This window comes from Lutra lutra, chromosome 12 (genome assembly GCF_902655055.1).
Source record: "Lutra lutra chromosome 12, mLutLut1.2, whole genome shotgun sequence".
Classification (NCBI taxonomy): domain Eukaryota; kingdom Metazoa; phylum Chordata; class Mammalia; order Carnivora; family Mustelidae; genus Lutra; species Lutra lutra.
The window spans coordinates 93,759,990-93,778,959 of record NC_062289.1 but is presented as its reverse complement, the minus strand read 5'-3'; the positions used below and the strand labels follow the sequence as shown (position 1 = coordinate 93,778,959).

General features: G+C 44.6%; 2 protein-coding genes across 2 annotated transcripts in view; one reads left to right on the top strand and one right to left on the bottom strand.

Annotated features, from left to right (window-relative positions):
• DYNLL1 (dynein light chain LC8-type 1) overlaps positions 1–10,874 on the bottom strand; it is a 33,344-nt gene extending 22,470 nt beyond the window's left edge. The window contains exon 1 of the mRNA XM_047696303.1: positions 10,741–10,874. The gene's annotated coding sequence lies outside the window, so the exon portion shown is untranslated. The remainder of the gene's footprint in view (positions 1–10,740) is intronic.
• Positions 10,875–11,200: 326 nt separating this feature from the next.
• Positions 11,201–18,259, top strand: SRSF9 (serine and arginine rich splicing factor 9). The gene is made up of 4 exons (XM_047696298.1): positions 11,201–11,499; positions 13,815–13,975; positions 15,710–15,882; positions 17,770–18,259. Exons 1-4 carry the CDS (start codon positions 11,312–11,314, stop codon positions 17,911–17,913), a joined length of 666 nt encoding a protein of 221 aa, XP_047552254.1. The 5' UTR covers positions 11,201–11,311; the 3' UTR covers positions 17,914–18,259.
• The last annotated feature ends 711 nt before the right edge of the window (positions 18,260–18,970 follow it).

The window sequence follows — 18,970 nt, the reverse complement described above, 5'->3', positions numbered from 1 at the left end:
CTGGTTTCTACTGAGCCCCTGAAATACTCAGGTCTTACATGTATATACCCTAACCCACCTGGGCTCTGATTTACATTAGGGCTTCTCACTATAAGTCATCTGTGGTTCTAGAGGGAGAAAGAACACCCCTCACCCCCAACTCAGACCATTCTTTTTTTTTTTTTTAAAGATTTTATTTATTTATTTGACAGAGAGAGATCACAAGCAGGCAGAGAGGCAGGTAGAGAGAGAGGAGGAAGCAGGCTCCCCGCTGAGCAGAGAGCCCGATGCGGGACTCGATCCCAGGACCCTGAGATCATGACCTGAGCCGAAGGCAGCGGCTTAACCCACTGAGCCACCCAGGCGCCCAACTCTTGTGCTGAGCTACTGAGCTTTCCCCAGAGCACCAAGCTCTTTTTGGCCCTCCCAGCTTTCTCTGCACAAGGTCTTCCTTCTCTTCTCAGGACCAACCGAACACCAGCTGGTTCTTCAGGTCTCACAAGCCACCCCCTCCAGGAAGCCTTTCCTGAATACCCACTCCAGCCTGGGTGAAGAGCCGCAGACACACCCCATTATTTCTTGTAGCACATATCCCACTTTGATACATTTCTTTTTTAGTTCTCCGTGAACAGCGTGAGGGCTGACTTTGGGTCTTGTTCACTGTTTTGTCCCTGGCGCCCACCACAGAGCCAGGCAGTTCTGTGGCTCAATACATATCTGTTGAATGAATGAACAAATGTGAAGTGCGCAAGGAGGGGGGAAGCCACCAGAGTGGTCTCTTACAGCTGGGGAAGAAGCATTCTCTAAGGGACAAAAACCTGGCTTCCTGCAGATACCTTCAAGGAGTCTGTCACAAGACAACTGGCAACCCAAGGGAAAGGATGGAATAACAAAAGAAACCGGTCTCCAGCTGCCTCGCTCCAGGGAATGTTTGTCAGTGTGACATTCACAGAAACCCTGCACAGGGCTGACTGAGGGGGAGAGCCTGCCTCAGCCAGACAGAAGGGAGTTCAGCTACTGTGCATGTGTTAGCACTGAGCAATGTGTGACTTAGAAACTTCTTGGCTCTGCGTTCATTTTTTTTTTTTTACTTAAAAAAAATCTCCGGATATTTAATATTCATATACATATTTTTTTGCCTTTAAGAAATGTTTTTATTTTTCAGGTGCTGTTACCAAATTATATTGACAGAGTTCATTAAAAATCTGCTTAGTACAGGGGCGCCTGGGTGGCTCAGTGGGTTAAAACCTCTGCCTTCGGCTCAGGTCATGATCCCAGGGTCCTGGGATCGAGCCCGCTTCCTCCTCTCTCTCTGCCTGCCTCTCTGCCTACTTGTGATTTCTGTCTGTCAAATAAATAAATCTTAAAAAAATAAATAAATAAAAATAAAAATCTGCTTAGTACAAAATTGATTCAATCCAAAAACATTAGGATTCTAATAAATAAGTGCATCTTCTTGCTGCATTAAAATATATATATATTTTATATATATTTATATATATTATATATATAAATTATATATATATATATATATATATATATATAAAATTAGCACTGTCATTAATCAATTCACACTGCTTCAACCCTTTGCTTGTTTCTGGTTTACTCTGCCATAAAATGAGTTTCAAAGGTATGTGATAGGGTGGGGACATGTTTAAGGAATAGTTCTGGGTTGAGGGTAAGGAATTTGGGGCTGAGAAAATAAAACATGGTGAACTCAAGGAACCCATCTGCCATTTTGTACCTCAGTTCCCCTTTTCTGGAGCTAGAATAACTCTTTTTTAAGTACTAGTTAATAAAGTCAACAGGTGATTAAGCACTGTTTTTTGTTTGTTTGTTTGTTTGTTTTTTGTTTGTTTGTTTTTTTACTTTTATTTGACAGACAGAGATCACAAGTAGGCAGAGAGGCAGGCAGAGAGAGAGGGGGGATGCAGGCTCCCTGCCAAACAGAGAGCCTGATGTGGGGCTGGATCCCAGGACCCTGGGATCATGACCTGAGCCGAAGGCAGAGGCTTCAACCCACTGAGCCACCCAGGTGCCCCATTAAGCACTGTTAAAAAGAAAACTACAGGGAGCCTGCTTCCCCCTCTCTCTCTGCCTGCCTCTACCTACTTGTGATCTCTGTCTGTCAAATAAATAAATAAAATCTTTTAAAAAAGAAGTACAAAAAAAACCACAGGCCCAAAATGGTGTCAGGGAGGTTAAGACCCCAAGTCGGTAAAGCAGGACTTCTAACCCAACTGCAGTTTCAACAGCCGCCTCCCCCCACCACCCTGAAATGTAATGTTTAACCAGTCAACAGGGGAATTTTCTGGTTAACACTAGGAAATTTACTGATCGGCCGCTTCAGTTCCCCTCGGGAGGGTGATTGCCTAAAACAATGGATTCTTTGCTAATCATTTGCTTTTATCCATTCCCTCTCTACCTTTAAAAACCTTTCCTTTTCAATAGCCTTTTGGATCTCTTATTTGCTTGCTAGACTGGATGCTGCCTGATTCAAAAATCAATTAATAAAGCCAATTAGAGGGATCGTCTGACTGACTTGCTCAGTCAGAGGTGCATGTGACTCTTGACCTCAGGGCCAAGAGTTCAACCCACAATGGTGTAGAGATTACCAGAAATAAATAAATAAATAATTACAATAAAAAAATATATAAAGCCAATTAGATCTTTAAAATTTAAATTTTTTATTGTTATTTCATAGCACTTACTATGTTCCAACATAACATGGCTATAAAGGGAAGTGATTGGTCTGTGCACTTCTTAATCTTTTCTGGGGGGATGTTTTATAGATCATTGTGAATGATGAACAGCATCGCCCTATATGGTAGCCACTAGCCACATCTGGCTATTTAAAATAATATTAACCAGGGCTCGGTGGGGCAAGGGGCGGTGGGGACGGCGCTCAGTCAGTTAAGCATCTGACTCTCGATTTCGGCTCAGGTCATCATCTCATGGGCTGTGAGATCAAGCCCCGTGTGGTGGGGCCCCATGCTCATCACGGAGTCTGCTTGAGATTCTCTCTCTCCCTCTGCCCCTTCCCCAACTCTTCGTGCTTCTCTCTCTCTAAGGAACTAAATCTTTATAAAGTAATAAAGTAATATTAAGTAATTACAATTAAATACAATTAAAAGTTCAGTATCTCAGTTGCAGAGCTCAACAGTCACATGGTGCTAATGACTACCATACAGAACTCAGACACAGAATGTTTCCAGCATCACATGAAGTTCTATTGGACAGCACTACATATATATTCTCCCTAGAATAAATACTTTTCTGTTCACATGCAATATTTTGCATCCAACTTTACAACCTTCACAATTTTGCAGGGTTGGGGTGGGGGTTATTCACTGGTCCCTAAGGCCCCTGAATCCAAGAAAAAGAAGCCCTGATATGACAAGCAATTTGAGGACTCCATCTCAGAATACAGCAAGTTGGGGTGCCTGGGTGGCTCAGTGGGTTAAGCGTCTGCCTTCAGCTCAGGTCGTGATCTCAGGGTCCTGGGATCGAGTCCCTCATAGGGCTCTCTGCTCAGCAGGGAGCCTGCTCCCTCAACCCTGCCTGCCTCTCTGCCTACTTGTGATCTCTGTTAAATAAATAAAATCTTAAAAAAAAAAAAAAAGAATATAGCAAGTTGACAAAAATAAAGCAACAAAGCTACTATAAATTCAGTAAGCTCACTGCTTTAATTTTACCTCCTCAGGTAAAAGGGGGGGTGCCTACTTTCTGGCCACATTCAAAAAAAACATCAGCTTAGGGGTCCCTGGGAGGCTCAGCCATTAAGTGTCTACCTTCAGCTCAGATAATGATCCTAAGGTCCCAGGATCCAGCCCCACACCGTGCTCCCTGCTGATCAGGGAGCCTGCTTCTCCCACTCCCTCTGCCACTCTATCTCTCTCTCAAATAAATAAATAAAATCTTAAAAACAACAATGGCAGGGGCACCTGGGTGGCTCAGTCAGTTAAGCATCTGCCTTCTGCTAGGTCATGATCCCAGGGTCCTCACATCAGGCTCCTCCCTCAGCAGGGATCCTGCTTCACCCTCTCCCTCTATTCCTCCCCCTGCTTGTGCTCTCTGTCAAATAAATAAATAAAATCTTTAAAAAAAAAAAATCCCAATAGCAACAACAACAACAACAACGACGACATCAGCTTATTATCCAAAAATAACTGAAAAACAATGTTAAGGATTTTCTGCAGTCTCTGAAGGAGACACCAAAGAGGAATAACATTCACAACACACTGTAAATCTTCTTCAGTTATCTCTCCTATCTTTTTCCTCTTCTCATCCTCCCACACATGGCACTTGCTTCCTGAAAGCTCTCTGCATCCAAACCCCCTCCAAACCTAGTCTGCTACCGCTTCTCCCCTTCCACCCCTGCACAGCAAAGTTCTCTGTTATGTAGCGCTGCAGAATATGTTTTATTTTATTCCAGCACACGAATACAGTGGCAAAGAATAACAAAGAGAAGGCTCCCAGGGTGATGAGACCAGGCACGCAATCCACAGTGATCCAACTCCACAGTTCTCCTTGGCACCCTGGACCAGTTTCTCTGAGGTGACTCATTTTCCCACCAATGGTTTGCTTCCCACATCACTTCCTCGTCGGTCCACTGCTCCCAAGGACCAGAGTCTGGGAGAAACTCATGACTGAGCCTGACCCAGAAGAGAACATTTTGCTGGGATGCCAGAGGGAACTGATGTCATAGGGAAAGGGAGAAAACCAGATGGGCCAGTTCATAGAATGTTTTATCCTCAGTGATAATTGTTTTACTATTACTTTTTATTGGGCACTGCCCTACTCCCTAGTGAATGGCTTGCCTGCCATGGGAAATACATTAACTCTTAACACTCTGCCAAGGTCAAAGGCTTCTTTTCAATCTGAAGATAAGCCCAAGAGTGCCATTCTTTTTTTTTTTTTTAAAGATTTTATTTATTTATTTGACAGAGAGAGATCACAAGCAGGCAGAGAGGCAGGCAGAGAGAGAGGAAGGGAAGCAGGCTTCCTGCTGAGCAGTGAGCCCGATGCGGGACTCGATCCCAGGACTCCGGGATCATGACCTGAGCCGAAGGCAGCGGCTTAACCCACTGAGCCACCCAGGCGCCCAAGAGTGCCATTCTTATCTTCATATTAGGAATGATCAATGTTCTGGAGCTCCCATGTATTTTAGGTGAAAGCTTATCCCTGTAGAAAGGGCAGTCCTGGCCCATGTATCTGAGAACTCTGATGCCCATCCACCATCATCAAGTCATGCAACTGAAATTAGTACAGAAGGCACTAGATGTGACAGCCTAGAGCTGTCACACTTCTTGTCCTTCCTTATGTTCTCCACATACAACTGAACTCATCATCATTGTCCATTCCCTGTAGATTACTTTCTTCTGCTTTACTCCCCATCTCAGAATGCTACCCATGCATAACCAGTTCCGCAAGCCAAGAACTTGGAGATCAACCTGGGCTCCCCCTCACTCAGCCCCCACACCCAGTCTATCCCCATGTCCTATGATGTTGTCTCCTTGGGATAACTCACCTCCTTAGTTTCAATCTCTATTACCTTACGTCAGGCCACTGGCATCTCTTGCTTGGAGGACTGCGGTGTCTACCAGCTGGGGTCTCCCTGCGTTGGCCCCCATGTTACTTCCCCATGTAACCTACTAGTCAACAGGCCATTTGGAGCTATCTCTGTTCTTTTTTTTTTTATATTTTATTTATTTATTTGACAAAGAGAGAGAGAGAGAGCATGCACAAGCAGGGGGAGTGGCAGGCAGAGGAAGACGAAGAAGCAGACAGACTCCTCGCTGAGCACAGAGCCGGACAGAGGACTTGATCTCAGGACCCAGGATCACGACCCAATCCAAATGCAGACATTTAACCAACTGAGCCTTCCAGGCACCTCTAACCCTGTTTTTACCTATATGCACTTTTAGGCCAATCTGACTACACTATCATATCTTCCCAGAACAGTAAGAATCCATTGCAAAATCACAAATGAATAACGTACTTTTAAATAAAGGACTCTACAAAGTCCCAGGGAGGAGCTTACAAGGATACACAGCAATGCTTCCTACACAGACCCATTGTCTCCCCCTGCCACCCACCACCCCAGCCTCATTATGGCAGGTATTGCCACACCCGTCCCTCACTCCGTGCTTCGGCAGCTGCACTCTAGTCTAATTAGCTTTTGGTCTCCTCCTCCCTATCTCTTACTCCTATCTCTAATCCTTTCAGCTGCCACTTCCTTCTGAAACTATCTCATCCCAACATAAATAACTCTTTAGAGTCCTTCCTTCATGGTTACTCACTGCTCTCAGTGGAGTCACACTCCATAATGTGATCTACTAGGCTTTGCAAGCCCCAGACCCAGCTCCTCCTCCATCTTCCCCCCTTGAATCTTCTGCCCCAGCCATACTGTAGGACAGTGAGGATCGCCCCTGGTCTGGTGTGCTCTCTTCTATGTGGGAGATCTGTCATACTTCTCTTTTTCCCTATGATTAACTCCTACTGGTCTTTCAGGGCTCAACCTCAACATCTCCTGGAAGCGTTCCTTATAGTCTCTAAGATTGTATTAGGTGTTCTCATAGCGGTTTACCCTTATCACAAATGTCCTCTCTATGGCTGTTTGAATAGCAGCTTGAATACACACTTTGAGAACAAAATTGTATTACTGCATGCCATGGGCCTCTTATATGGCCTAAAATTTAGCCATAATGCTGAACAGATAAGCAAAAGCTCAAAAGCATGTTCCTGCCTAGAGTCTGTGGTCTTAGTAGAGAATGGAACCCATGAGCCCCTTAAGCATTAGGCCATAATTCTGGCCTTATTTGTGTTCTTACCTGCAAAGGTTAGTACCTGGGTTCAAAGGAAAACAAACAAACAAAAAAATCCACCTTTAGGGTTCCATGGATGGCCATAAATGCCCCCTAGCAATTTAGCTGTGTTCCTTCCAATTCTACATTTGACCCTCTCTCCACATCAGGGCACAACATTTTCGTCTATGAACCCCTCTGGTGATTGCACAACATAAGCTGCATCATTACTATTCATAAGCAATCTTCCACCTTGAGTCCTAGTAGGCTACTTGGTTGACTCTACTTCTCGCCCTAGGAGATGACCAAATTGTCTCCAACCAGCATTTTTTGCGGGGGTGGGGAGGCTGATCTTTCCAGGCAACAATGATGTAGAAGTGGTAGGAGTCAGATAGTGGTATTAACACACCTAAACACACCCCAAAAATGGGGAGGCATCTGGACTTCTGGATGCCTTTAGGATATGTAAGCTCCTAAAAGTCTTTGTACTTTGATTCAAGATCGTATTTGGCCAGGACTCTTTCCTGCTTGATTTCTGAAGGCTAACAAAGAACAACTAGAAGCTTTACATCATCCAGAATACAACAGATGGTTCTGTTTTATTTTAGAAATAATTTATTGTGCTTTATCCCAATTATAAAAGTAGTACATGCTAATTACAGACAATTTGATAAATACAGAACAGCATAAATAAAAATATAGAAATCACTTCCAACAAGAGATATCTCCACAAACATTTGGAAAGGTATTTTGTTCTATGCTTCTCTGTTACAAGGAATGAATATATGTGTGTGTGTGTGTGTGTGTGTGTATATATATATATGTGTTTTTTTTTTTGAGGAACCTCCAATGTGTGTGTGTGTTCCCTTGAACAGAACTGGAGAGTACTGCTTAAATTCTCTTTTTTTTTCAGAATATAAAAAAACCGCACACAGTTGCAGTAACTATTTTCAACTTTACAGAACTATATTGAGTTCTAAAGCGAAAGTTCCCACAACTGCATTCTTTGGAGACAACTGATGTCAACCAATTTAACAGATTCCTTGAGAACATATATTTATATGTGTATAATGTACTTATTTTTTTTTAAGATTTTATTTATTTATTTGACAGAGAGAGATCACAAGTAGACGGAGAGGCAGGCAGAGAGAGAGAGAGAGAGAGGGAAGCAGGCTCCCTGCTGAGCAGAGAGCCCGATGCGGGCCTCGATCCCAGGACCCTGAGATCATGACCTGAGCCGAAGGCAGCGGCTTAACCCACTGAGCCACCCAGGCGCCCTACTTATTTTTTTTTAAGATTTTATTTATTTATTTGACAGACAGAGATCACAAGTAGGCAGAGAGGCAGGCAGAGAGAGAGGAAGGGAAGCAGGCTCCCTGCTGAGTTCCCAGGTGGGACCAGGACCTGAGCCAAAGGCAGAAGCTTAACCCACTGAGCCACCCAGGCGCCCCTATAATGTACTTATTAAACAATATATCTTTTTAAGCAGGCTCCACACCCATCGCAGAATCCAACATGGTCCCAAACACAACTGTGAGATCAAGACCTGAGTCAAGATCGAGTCAGCAGCTCAACCAACTGAAGCCATCCAGGTGGTCCTTAAATAACATTTTATTTTTTTTTTTAAAGATTTTATTTATTTATTTGTCAGAGAGAGAGAGAGAGAGAGCGAGCACAGGCAGACAGAATGGCAGGCAGAGGCAGAGGGAGAAGCAGGCTCCCCGACGAGCAAGGAGCCTGATGTGGGACTCGATCCCAGGATGCTGGGATCATGACCCGAGCCGAAGGCAGCTGCTTAACCAACTGAGCCACCCAGGCGTCCCTAAATAACATTTTAAATTCATTTTAGGGGTGCCTGGGTGGTTCAGTGGGTTAAAGCCTCTGCCTTTGGCTCAGGTCATGATCTCAGGGTCCTGGGATCAAACCCCGCATCCAGCCCCGCATCGGGCTCTCTGCTCATTGGGGAGCTGCCTCCTCCACCTCTCTGCCTGCCTCTTGGCCTACTTGTGATTTTTGTCTGTCAAATAAAGAAAGAAAAATCTGGGACCCTGGGTGGCTCAGTTGGTTAAGCAGCTGCCTTCAGCTCAGGTCATGATCCCAGCCTCCTGGGATCAAGTCTCACATTGGGCTCCTTGCTTAGCAGGGAGCCTGCTTCTCCCTCTTCCTCTGCCTGCCACTCTGCCTGTGCTTGCTCTCATTCCTCTCTCTTTCTGACAAATAAATAAATAAAATCTTTAAAAAAAAAAAGAAAAATCTTAAAAAAAATCATTTTAATTATAACTAAATTAGCATGACCTTAATATCCTCCAAAATATCATTTAATAATTGTAACATTCAAAATTATTATGTTGAACCACTCTCTTATCAGGGGTTCAATTTTTTTTTAATTGCACCGAATGCAATGAACATACATAATTTATTGTAAGGATTTCTTATTTCCTAATGATAAAATCCTACAAGTGAAATTACTGGAATTTCAATACCAAAAGCTCTATGTATATTATCAGGACCTGATGTATACCATCACTCTACCTTCCAAAAAGGATATACACTCAGTAGTTTTGCATGGGTGCCTAATTTTTGTTTTTATTTTAAAAGGCTCAGAGGCGGGGGCCATCTGAGTGGCTCAGTTGGTTGAGTCTGAGACTTGATCTCAGCTTAGGTCTTGACCCCAGGGTCCTGAGTTCAAGCCCCACCTTGGATTCCACGCAGGGCTTGAGTCTACTTGAAAAAAAAAAAAAGAAAACGACAACCTCAGAGGTGGTGTAACTACAAATCAACTACTGTACCTTCAGATTAAATGTTTGGTTTTTTCTCTTGCTATTGCTAGTTATTAATGGAGTTCTTGTTTGTTTTTTTTAAACACCCAACGTGGGGTCCAAACTCACAACCGGGAGATCTAAGAGTCACCCACGACTGAGCCAGCCAGGAGACCCTAGAGGGTTTTTTAAAAAACTTTCAGGGGTGCCTGGGTGGCTCAGTGGGTTAAAGCCTCTGCCTTCGGCTCAGGTCATGATCCTAGGGTCCCAGGATCCAGGCCTGCATTGGAGTGGGGGTGGGGGTCTCTGCTCAGCAGTGAGCCTGCTTCGCCTCTCCGCCTACTTGTGATCTGTCAAATAAATAAATAAAATCTTTTTGGCACCTGGGTGGCTCAGTGGGTTAAGCCTCTGCCTTCTGCTCGGGTCATGATCTCAGGGTCCTGGGATCCATCCCCACATCAGATTCTCTGCTCAGTGGGGAGCCTGCTTCCCCCTTTCTCTCTGCCTACTTGGGATCTCTCTGTCAAGTAAACAAATAAAATCTTTAAAAATAAATAAATAAAATCTTTTAAAAAAATAAATAAAATCTTAGAAAAAAAAGTTTCCATACCTGCCCCCCGACATTTATTATAAAGATTTCCAGATATACAAAAAGGTTGAAAGAATGGTACACTGAACACACTGAACGCAGTCTAGATTCTACAGTTAACATTCGGCTGTATTTGCTTTTGCGCACCTGCCCATGCATCAGTTCAGAGGTTTCATTTTTAATACACAAGTTCTTTTTAGATGCCTATTTTTGTAACGTCCCCAAGTTCAGTGCCCAGAACAATGGGTAGTAAATGTGAAAAAGTGCCAAAATGGCAGTGTACCCGAGCTCCTGAGAGGCTCGCCCCACATGCTGGGAGCTCGGCTTAGGGTTCGAATCCCGACTCCACTAGGAGGCCTCAGTTTTCTCACCTGTTAACATCGGAATCCCACCATCTTCGGGGAGGATTAAAAGCACAAATAGTGGGAGTTACTCTGTAGCGACAGCTGAGATAGCTGAGACTCTTTTACACCCTCCTAGCCTCCCCTGAATGTCAAGGCCAAGTTCTGGAAGCCATCTCAAGCCCCTCACACTCATCTTTAGTCCATTTGAGACCCTCAGTTCCAAGCGATTGTAAAATGGGGGCATCGCCCAGAAGGTTACTGACCTGAGTTTGAAGGCCGCCCCACCCAGCCCCCCGTCCGGGACTCCTTCAGGCCGCAGCAGGGTCAGCCTGCGGCCCGGGCCTGGCTCCCTCCCTCCGGCGCCCCGCACGCAGAGTGTCTGCCCGCGGGCCCCACACTGGCGGTGTCACCTCAGGGAGTGCTCACAAAAGCCTGTGAGGTAGAGCTACAGAGGCAGAAAACTGAGGCCCAGGAAGCCTGAGGCACTTGCCCCTGTCCCGGCCACTTATCCATGAATCCGGCGAGGGAATTGCCTTCAGAGAATTCGGGAAATCGAACCCAATTTGCCCGACTCCAAGCTCTCCCTCACTTCGCTCCCCTGCCCGCCCGCACCTACAGGGGGCGCCGGCCTGCGCGCAAGCGCAGTCATCTCAGCCGCGTCCCCTTTAAGACGATTCCTTTTGCTTCCTCCGACCCCTCCGCTTCCGCTCCGCCGTTCCCACAATGCAGTGCGGCTGAGCGCCTCCGAGCCCGCGGGGACGCTGCGGGGGGACCCCGGCTGAGGCGGCGGCGGCGACGTGGGCTGCGGCGGGCCCGCGGCGTCGGGCGGTGCGGATGTCGGGCTGGGCGGACGAGCGCGGCGGCGAGGGAGACGGGCGCATCTACGTGGGGAACCTTCCGACCGACGTGCGCGAGAAGGACCTGGAGGACCTGTTCTACAAGTACGGCCGCATCCGCGAGATCGAGCTCAAGAACCGGCACGGCCTCGTGCCCTTCGCCTTCGTGCGCTTCGAGGACCCCCGGTGAGGCCCCGCTCCACCCGCCCGCCTGAGGCCTCGGGCCCTTGCCTTCTTTCCTCCCCCTCCCCTCCGGGACCTCCCCTCCCCCTTCCGCGCAGACCCCCCTCACGGCGCCCCCGGGTGGAGGATGAGGCCTCCTCTCACAGCAGGCTCCGGCCGTCCTTTGCTTCGTCGTCACTTCCTCTAGGATTATTATTATTTTTTTTTTAACTTTACTTAAAAACACCAAAGCTGGGCGTTTGCAGGGCCCCGGCCCGTCCAGACCTGCCTCGGGGATGGTACACACGACCAATCTCTCCCTCACCGCTGGAGAGGCACCCTTCAGGGGAAGCGGCCCGGAACTAGCCGGGAGAGGACTTCGTGAACAGAAGTGGCCAGTCGCCCTCCCTGCCCACCCCTCCCCCCAGCCAGAACTCGCCGTTACGGGGAACAGACCGCGGGGATGTGGTCGTCTTTGGAGGTCGTAAAGGGGTGTCTGTGATGGAATAGATCTCCATCCTCGCGCGCCCCGGCGGGCCATGGTCTCGTCCTTATAAAAGCACTAGGGATTTGGGAAAAACTTCTAAAATAGTCTGAGGGGAGGACTCTGATTTCACTCCACTTGTCTGATGAGGGAGGCACTGCTGGATGCTTAGGACCCCAAGCATTGGGAAGCTCTTGATCTCTAAACTGGCTCAAAGGGGTCTTTGTGATTTTGCAAACTTTGTCGGCCTCACGGCCAAAAAAGACCGGGGAACTTTGAAAACTGGTGGTTCTTAGGAGCCACCGCATGGACTGGTCATTGCTGGTCACTGCACTTGAGGTAAATAAGAGCCCGCTCAGCTTCCCAGCAGTGACCCAGGCAGTGCTTTCATCTAGTCTGCACCTGGCAGGCTTCACTACAAGGACTGTCCATAGGGTGTCTTGCCTCCGTGGTGTGGTGGTATAGGGCAAGGAGGGCATCTGAGGACGGGGAGGTAGGAAGCACCCTGAGGCTTTGATGACTGACAGAGCTCATTCTTAAGCGCCTTGCCATTTGTCTCAAAAAACGGAAGTAGGTATTTTTACCCCTAAACTGGAGAAGGTTGCACCTCTGTAACAATTTGTGTGTTTTTTGAACAGTTACCATGTGTCAAATACCACTTCAGCATTTTCAATAACCTATAAAAGAGGTAGTGTTAGCCACATTTTACAATGTAAAAAAACACGGAGAATTTAGAGTTGCTGATAGAGAATGCTAGTAAGGGATCAGGGTAGCATTTGAACCCCCTATGCTGTTACGCTGTTCTTTAAAACACAGACTTACTGTATGATATGCTACATTGTCATCTCTTTTAACTTCCTTCCATAATAGAAAAGCTGTCTTTTCATATCACTAGGTGCCAAGTTTCTAGCAAAGCACTGCACACATAGTATTTAATTCTTACAATAACCCTGTGAGATAGGCATATTACATTTAAGAGAAGTGAAAACTTGATATAAGCATTTACCCAAAGAGAGATACTAGTAAGTAGCAGAAGAATGATTTGAACTTGTCAGTTGGTATTCAGAATCTGCTCTTCAACCCTAGCAGTTCTGCCTCTCCTTCACTTTGTTGTAAATACAGCACTAGTCATGGTCCTCATTGCTTTTAACCTTGTAACTAGAATCTTGAGCAATTATGTGCCTGTGACAACTGAATGATAACTTCTTCATTAGTATATCTTTGGCTTTGCTTGTCCATCCAAGCTCTGAGGCCATTCTTTCTCCAGTCCGATATTGGAGAACCAGCTTGGTTCCCCTAGAGACCTAGGGAAGACTGAAAGTAACTTCATTGAATATTTACCTCTTTTGGCAAAGCTGTACCCAGCTTTGGTCTTTACAATTTTCCAAACCACACTGAAAAGGTACACATGAGAGTTACATATTTCTCACAAAGCACAAAGCATCTGTCTTTTGAGCCTCATTTCTTTTTAAATGAATTTTTCTTTCTATAGACTTGATGTACTAGGCCTTGTTGAATAATAAATAAAGGACTAGTGTGTGGTGGGCATTCTGAGAAACTGCTCACAGGGTTAGAGAAATTTACTGAAATCATCTGTCAAGCTTTTTTTTTTTCCCTGAATTAGTCTTATAATTCATCTGTTTGCCCCATTATTATCATCCCATACTTAGAAAAACCCGTGACAGTTGTAAAGTTTAATTTTAATATTATGAAAGGTCTTCACACGAAAGCAGTATTGCATCAAGATTGTTTTGTTTTTCTGGTTCATTTTCCCTTTTATACTTGTTACACAAACCCCTCACTGGGAAGTAAGTCAGCCTCCTGAGCAGCACTAATTCCTAACTTTTCTTTGCAGAGATGCTGAAGATGCAATTTATGGAAGGAATGGTTATGATTATGGCCAGTGTCGGCTTCGTGTGGAGTTCCCCAGGACTTATGGCAGTCGGGGTGGGTGGCCCCGCGGTGGGAGGAATGGCCCTCCTACAAGAAGATCTGATTTCCGAGTTCTTGTTTCAGGTATGTTCCTTTAAAACTGAATGAGATGATGCATGTAAAATACTTAGCACGCAGTCTGGCCTCCCAAGAAATGTTAGCTGTTACTTTTCAGTGCATGGGACACATGGGGCTTTCTTTTCGGTAGCCTTTGCACAGTCTGAAGCCCTGCCGTCTTGCCGCTGAGGCAGGTATCTTGCAAATGAAACTGCATTGGTAGTGTAGTCTTGGTAGAACATCAGCTTGCTTCTTATAAAGAAGTTTTCTGGTGTTGAGAGGGAAGATAGTAGCAAAACCCTGTGAACTAGAATTCTGTAGAGATGCTTTCTTTTGTAATGTACTGGGTATCAGACTTGCTAGACATTCCAGGAACTAGATTTGAACTACTGCCCAGCTTTGGATGCTGAAAAAGGCCAGATTTTGGTGGTGGCTTTGGAATTATATAAAAAAGAAAACAAAAGAACTTGGAGTTTTAGGGGTCATATTGCAGAACATAGAATGAAATGTCTAGTGTTGACAAGTGATGAAATGCCAAGCTCAGGGGCGTATTCATCTTTTCAAAATACTAAAGCCCCGGTAAAGACCTGGGCCTTCTGCACACTGCAGGGGCATTTTAGGACCTTGATGGAGTGAAATGTATTGAGAAACCTGGCACTTTTCTTAGATGTAAATGTCACACAGTTACAGCAGACTTAAGAGCAATCCTCTCAGTATCTGCCTATCTGTGTCCCTTTGTAATTTTTTAACCCCAGAACTATTCCCTCCTTCAGGATGTCATACATATTTTTTTTTCTCTCCATGCTGCTCTGAAATCCTGCTTAGAAAACTATTAGGAAATGGCTGCAGTCCTGAGCTGTGAGCGGTAAACACAGCCTTTGAGAGCAGGAGCACATTTCCCTTTCATGATATCAGGTAGGGTTGTATAATTCCCGACTAGTTATAGCGTCTGAGTCTTACCTTTTCCCCCCCTGTATTGAAGAATGTTGGTGATCTTTTGAAAGGTACTTTGTTTAGTTTGTTAGTCATTCACACCTACAGGAAAACAAACTTTAGATTTTTGTTATGTTGTCACCTTTAGCTATGCCTTGGTTATTATTTCATTGGATACTTTCAAAATTCCCATGTCCTGAGAACCCAGTCAAGCAAGAGATAATTGGTACTGATAAGTTTCATAATGGAGAAAATGAGAACTCAAAGTCTTGGGAGTTTTTCTTAAATATGAAGGATAAAGAAAGAAAGGCTGTGAATTCTCACAGATACTAAACTGTAATGGGGTGGACTTCTTACTCTGTTGCAAGGGCTTGGTCTCTGGAAGATTAGCCTAGAATCAACTTTTTTTTTTTTTTTTTTTTTTTTTTTTTTTTTTTTTTTTTTTAAGATTTTATTTATTTATTTGACAGAGAGAAATCACAAGTAGGCAGAGAGGCAAGCAGAGAGAGAGGAGGAAGCAGGCTCCCCGCCAAGCAGAGAGCCCGATACGGGGCTCGATCCCAGGACCCTGGGATCATGACCTGAGCCGAAGGCAGAGGCTTTAACCCACTGAGCCACCCAGGCGCCCCTAGAATCAACTTTTAATGGTGATTTACCACACATACTTTAGTACTTTCTGCTGGTTTTATGCCCTTTACGACTTGTCATTGAATTTGAATTTGAAAGTAGCAATGGACAAAAAAGGGACCCTAGGTACTGCTGGCTCTTAACAGGTCAGTTAACGTGGCTGAAAAATATGGCCTTTTCTCTTCTGTTGTCCATGCATAGGACTTCCACCATCAGGTAGCTGGCAGGACCTGAAGGATCATATGCGAGAAGCTGGGGACGTCTGTTATGCAGATGTGCAGAAGGATGGAATGGGGATGGTTGAATATCTCAGAAAAGAAGACATGGAATATGCCCTGCGTAAACTGGATGACACCAAATTCCGCTCTCATGAGGTGGGTTCCCAACTTTTTTTTTTTTTGGTTCCCAACTTTTTTGAGCTTGCTCCTAAGCCACTCCACCTGAAGCTGACCTAGCAGAAGTAGCAGCAGGCCATGCGCTTGCCATTTGATAACCTCATAGTACCATTAAAGATCTAAAGTGGTTAAAGCCAGGGAATTCATCATGCCCAAATTCTTCATAACAAAGAAGTTTACAGTCATAGTATTTTTAACCTGGAGAGAATACTGGTTCAGTCTGTCATAATGTGGTGAACTATTCTGTCATACCATCCCTTTCACAACTGGCTTAATCTGTAGTGTACCTCTGTGAACCTAATTATTACGGTTGTCCCTCTGGGTCTAGTCTGTGCTCTGCAAGCCAACCTCATCATCTCAGATCTTCTAAGGTTCTCACCTTACTTTTCCCTTCCAAAGAGTAATGCATGCAGATTGTCACCTTGGCATTTTCTTGTAATAACCTTAGTTCTCAGGACTTAGTTCTTGGTCTTTCAGGAAGGCAGCTGCTGCTTTGGATCCCTCAGTTTGATTCATATGTTGACTGTCCCTTTGATATCACTGAGATAAGACAGCAGACCCAACTGGACATTGCTTTTTCTGGTTATCTTAACTATGGAGTTTAGATATGTCTGGGGTCCATTTCTTTTTCTAAGGATTCATATAGTTCCTTGATTTTATGACTTGGAAAATGCATGGCTTATTAACAGTGCTTTTGCTTAGGCTGAATTTGGAGCAGAAACAAAACAGGACCTGGGGGCATCTGGGTGGCTCAGGGAGTCCCACGTAGGGCTCCTTGCACAGCAGAGTCTGCTTCTCCCTCTGACCTTCCCCCCCCCGCCATGCACGCTCATTCTCTCTCTCAAATAAATAAATAAAATCTTATAAAAAAACAGGATCTGGTCCTCAGTTATACTGCAAAACAGGGCCTCAGTAATGATAAATCCAATTACTGACTTTACCTAGGGAATTCTGCATCCAGCTTCTTTCATCTTAGCATTTTTAGATTCTCTGAGAGTGTTGGCTGAGGGGAAAGGGCATAGGCCAGCCTGGACATGACTCCTCTGCTACTTAATAATTTCTCTTGATTTTTGTTTTTAAGATTTTATTTATTTATTTATTTATTTGACAGAGAGAAAGAGAGAGAGAGGGAGAGATAGAGATCACAAGTAGGCAGATAGGCAGGCAGAGGGTGGGGAAGCAGGCTCCCTGCTGAGCAGAGAGCCCCAGTGCAGAGCTCAATCCCAGGACCCTGAGACCAAGACCTGAGCTGAAGGCAGAGGCTTAACCCACTGAGCCATTCAGGCGACCCTCACTTAGTAATTTCTTAGCTGAGCTATGCTCTGAACCCTGGTTTCTTGCTATGCAAAACAGGAACTATAATAGCACTGTCTCATAAGACTTGCCAGGAAGCTAACTTATGAGGATTAACTGTATCTAACCCAGGTCCTGGCACCTGAGAGGTATTGAATACAGGTTAGCTTCTGCCATAGGCATCTATCCAAAGATGCATATATGAGGTGGCAGGGGATTGAATTGTATGACCTCTGACATCCTTTCTCGTTCTTAGATTCAGGGGTCAGTGGCAGTAATTCAGTTGTATTAACAGTAGTGGCTAGTATTTGAGCATTTACCACATGTGAAGTTGCTGTTTATTATTTGTGTCACCCTGGAACAGATAAGAACGTTGTTTTCCTCATTCTTGAAATGAGCCGTTAAGCATACATACCTCATAGCATTATTGTGAGGGTTTAATGAGATAACATCATGCCAGACAAACAGTAAGTGCTCAGTACTTAACTATTGTTAGGCAGCTATGTTAGGTATTAGTGTGCTGTATTCTTCTGGGTCTTATTTTTTCCTGTACTCTTTTTGTTTGAATTTCAGGGTGAAACTTCCTACATCCGAGTTTATCCAGAGAGAAGCACCAGCTATGGCTACTCACGGTCTCGGTCTGGCTCAAGGGGCCGTGACTCTCCATACCAAAGCAGGGGTTCCCCACACTACTTCTCTCCTTTCAGGCCCTACTGAGACAGGTGATGGGAAATTTTTCTTTATTTTTTAGGTGAACTGAGCTGCTTTGTGCTCAGAATCTACATTCCAGATTGATGATTTAGTGTCTTAGGAAATTTTTTTAATTTTTTTTTAAGGAAATAAAATACATAATTTCTACCAGGGCCATATTGGCAGTGAAGCATTTTAAACTGCAGAAATTGTGGTTTTGGTTCAGAAATAAGTTGTATATTTTTCACCCCTGATTATGGGAAAAAAATCAGTGCTGTGTCTTTGTGGGTTGCTCTACTATGGAGATGAGCAGTTACTGTGACTGAGTCGGCCCATTCTGTTTAGAAATATATTTTAAACGTTTAGTAATTGACATGTGTGGTTGTCCTTGATTAAGTTAATAGGTTTCACCAAACAGGCTCACTGATTAAAAAGAAAGTCATTGAGTTGTAGCAGCAGCTTGTACCCAACTGGTAAGGAGAAGTGGGTAACTTTATTTGGGGACAAAGGTAGTTGCTATGTTGGGGACAAAGGCAGTTGCTATGTTGGTGGTTTGAGAATTTCAATTCCAAGAGTTGCTTCAGGATTGTCTTACAATTCAAGGCCAAACTTATAAATGAAGCTGCCTTAAAGAAGAAGGGAGTGTTTAAGATAGGGCAAAGGAATGAAAAGAATAAAACAGACTTTTTAAACTTGGCAGCAGCATAAAGATGATTGAAGGTTTTTTTTTTTTTTACCTTTTTTAAAAAAAAAATATTTTATTTATTTATTTGACAGACAGAGATCACAAGTAGGCAGAGAGAGAGAGGAGGAAGCAGGCTCCCCGATGAGCAGAGAGCCTGATGCGGGACTTGATCCCAGGACCCTGAGATCATGATTTGAGCCGAAGGCAGAGGCTTAACCCACTGTGCCACCCAGGCACCTATGATTGAAGATTCTTAAACAAAACCAACTGTGACAGTTTGGAGGGGAAGAAAAGAAATCTTTAAATTTTGGTTCTGTCACTTTTACCCCTAAATCTGTTTCATTTATTCTTGGTATCTGAGCTTTCTTAAAACACAAAACAAACCAAAAACCTCCACTG

Excerpts from the sequence above, each read along its gene's own strand:
- SRSF9 (XM_047696298.1), top strand. The coding sequence starts at position 11,312 with ATGTCGGGCTGGGCGGACGAGCGCGGCGGCGAGGGAGACGGGCGCATC. Across the intron at positions 11,500-13,814 it reads GTGCGCTTCGAGGACCCCCG|AGATGCTGAAGATGCAATTT; the intron begins GTGAGGCCCCGC and ends TTTTCTTTGCAG. Across the intron at positions 13,976-15,709 it reads TTTCCGAGTTCTTGTTTCAG|GACTTCCACCATCAGGTAGC; the intron begins GTATGTTCCTTT and ends GTCCATGCATAG.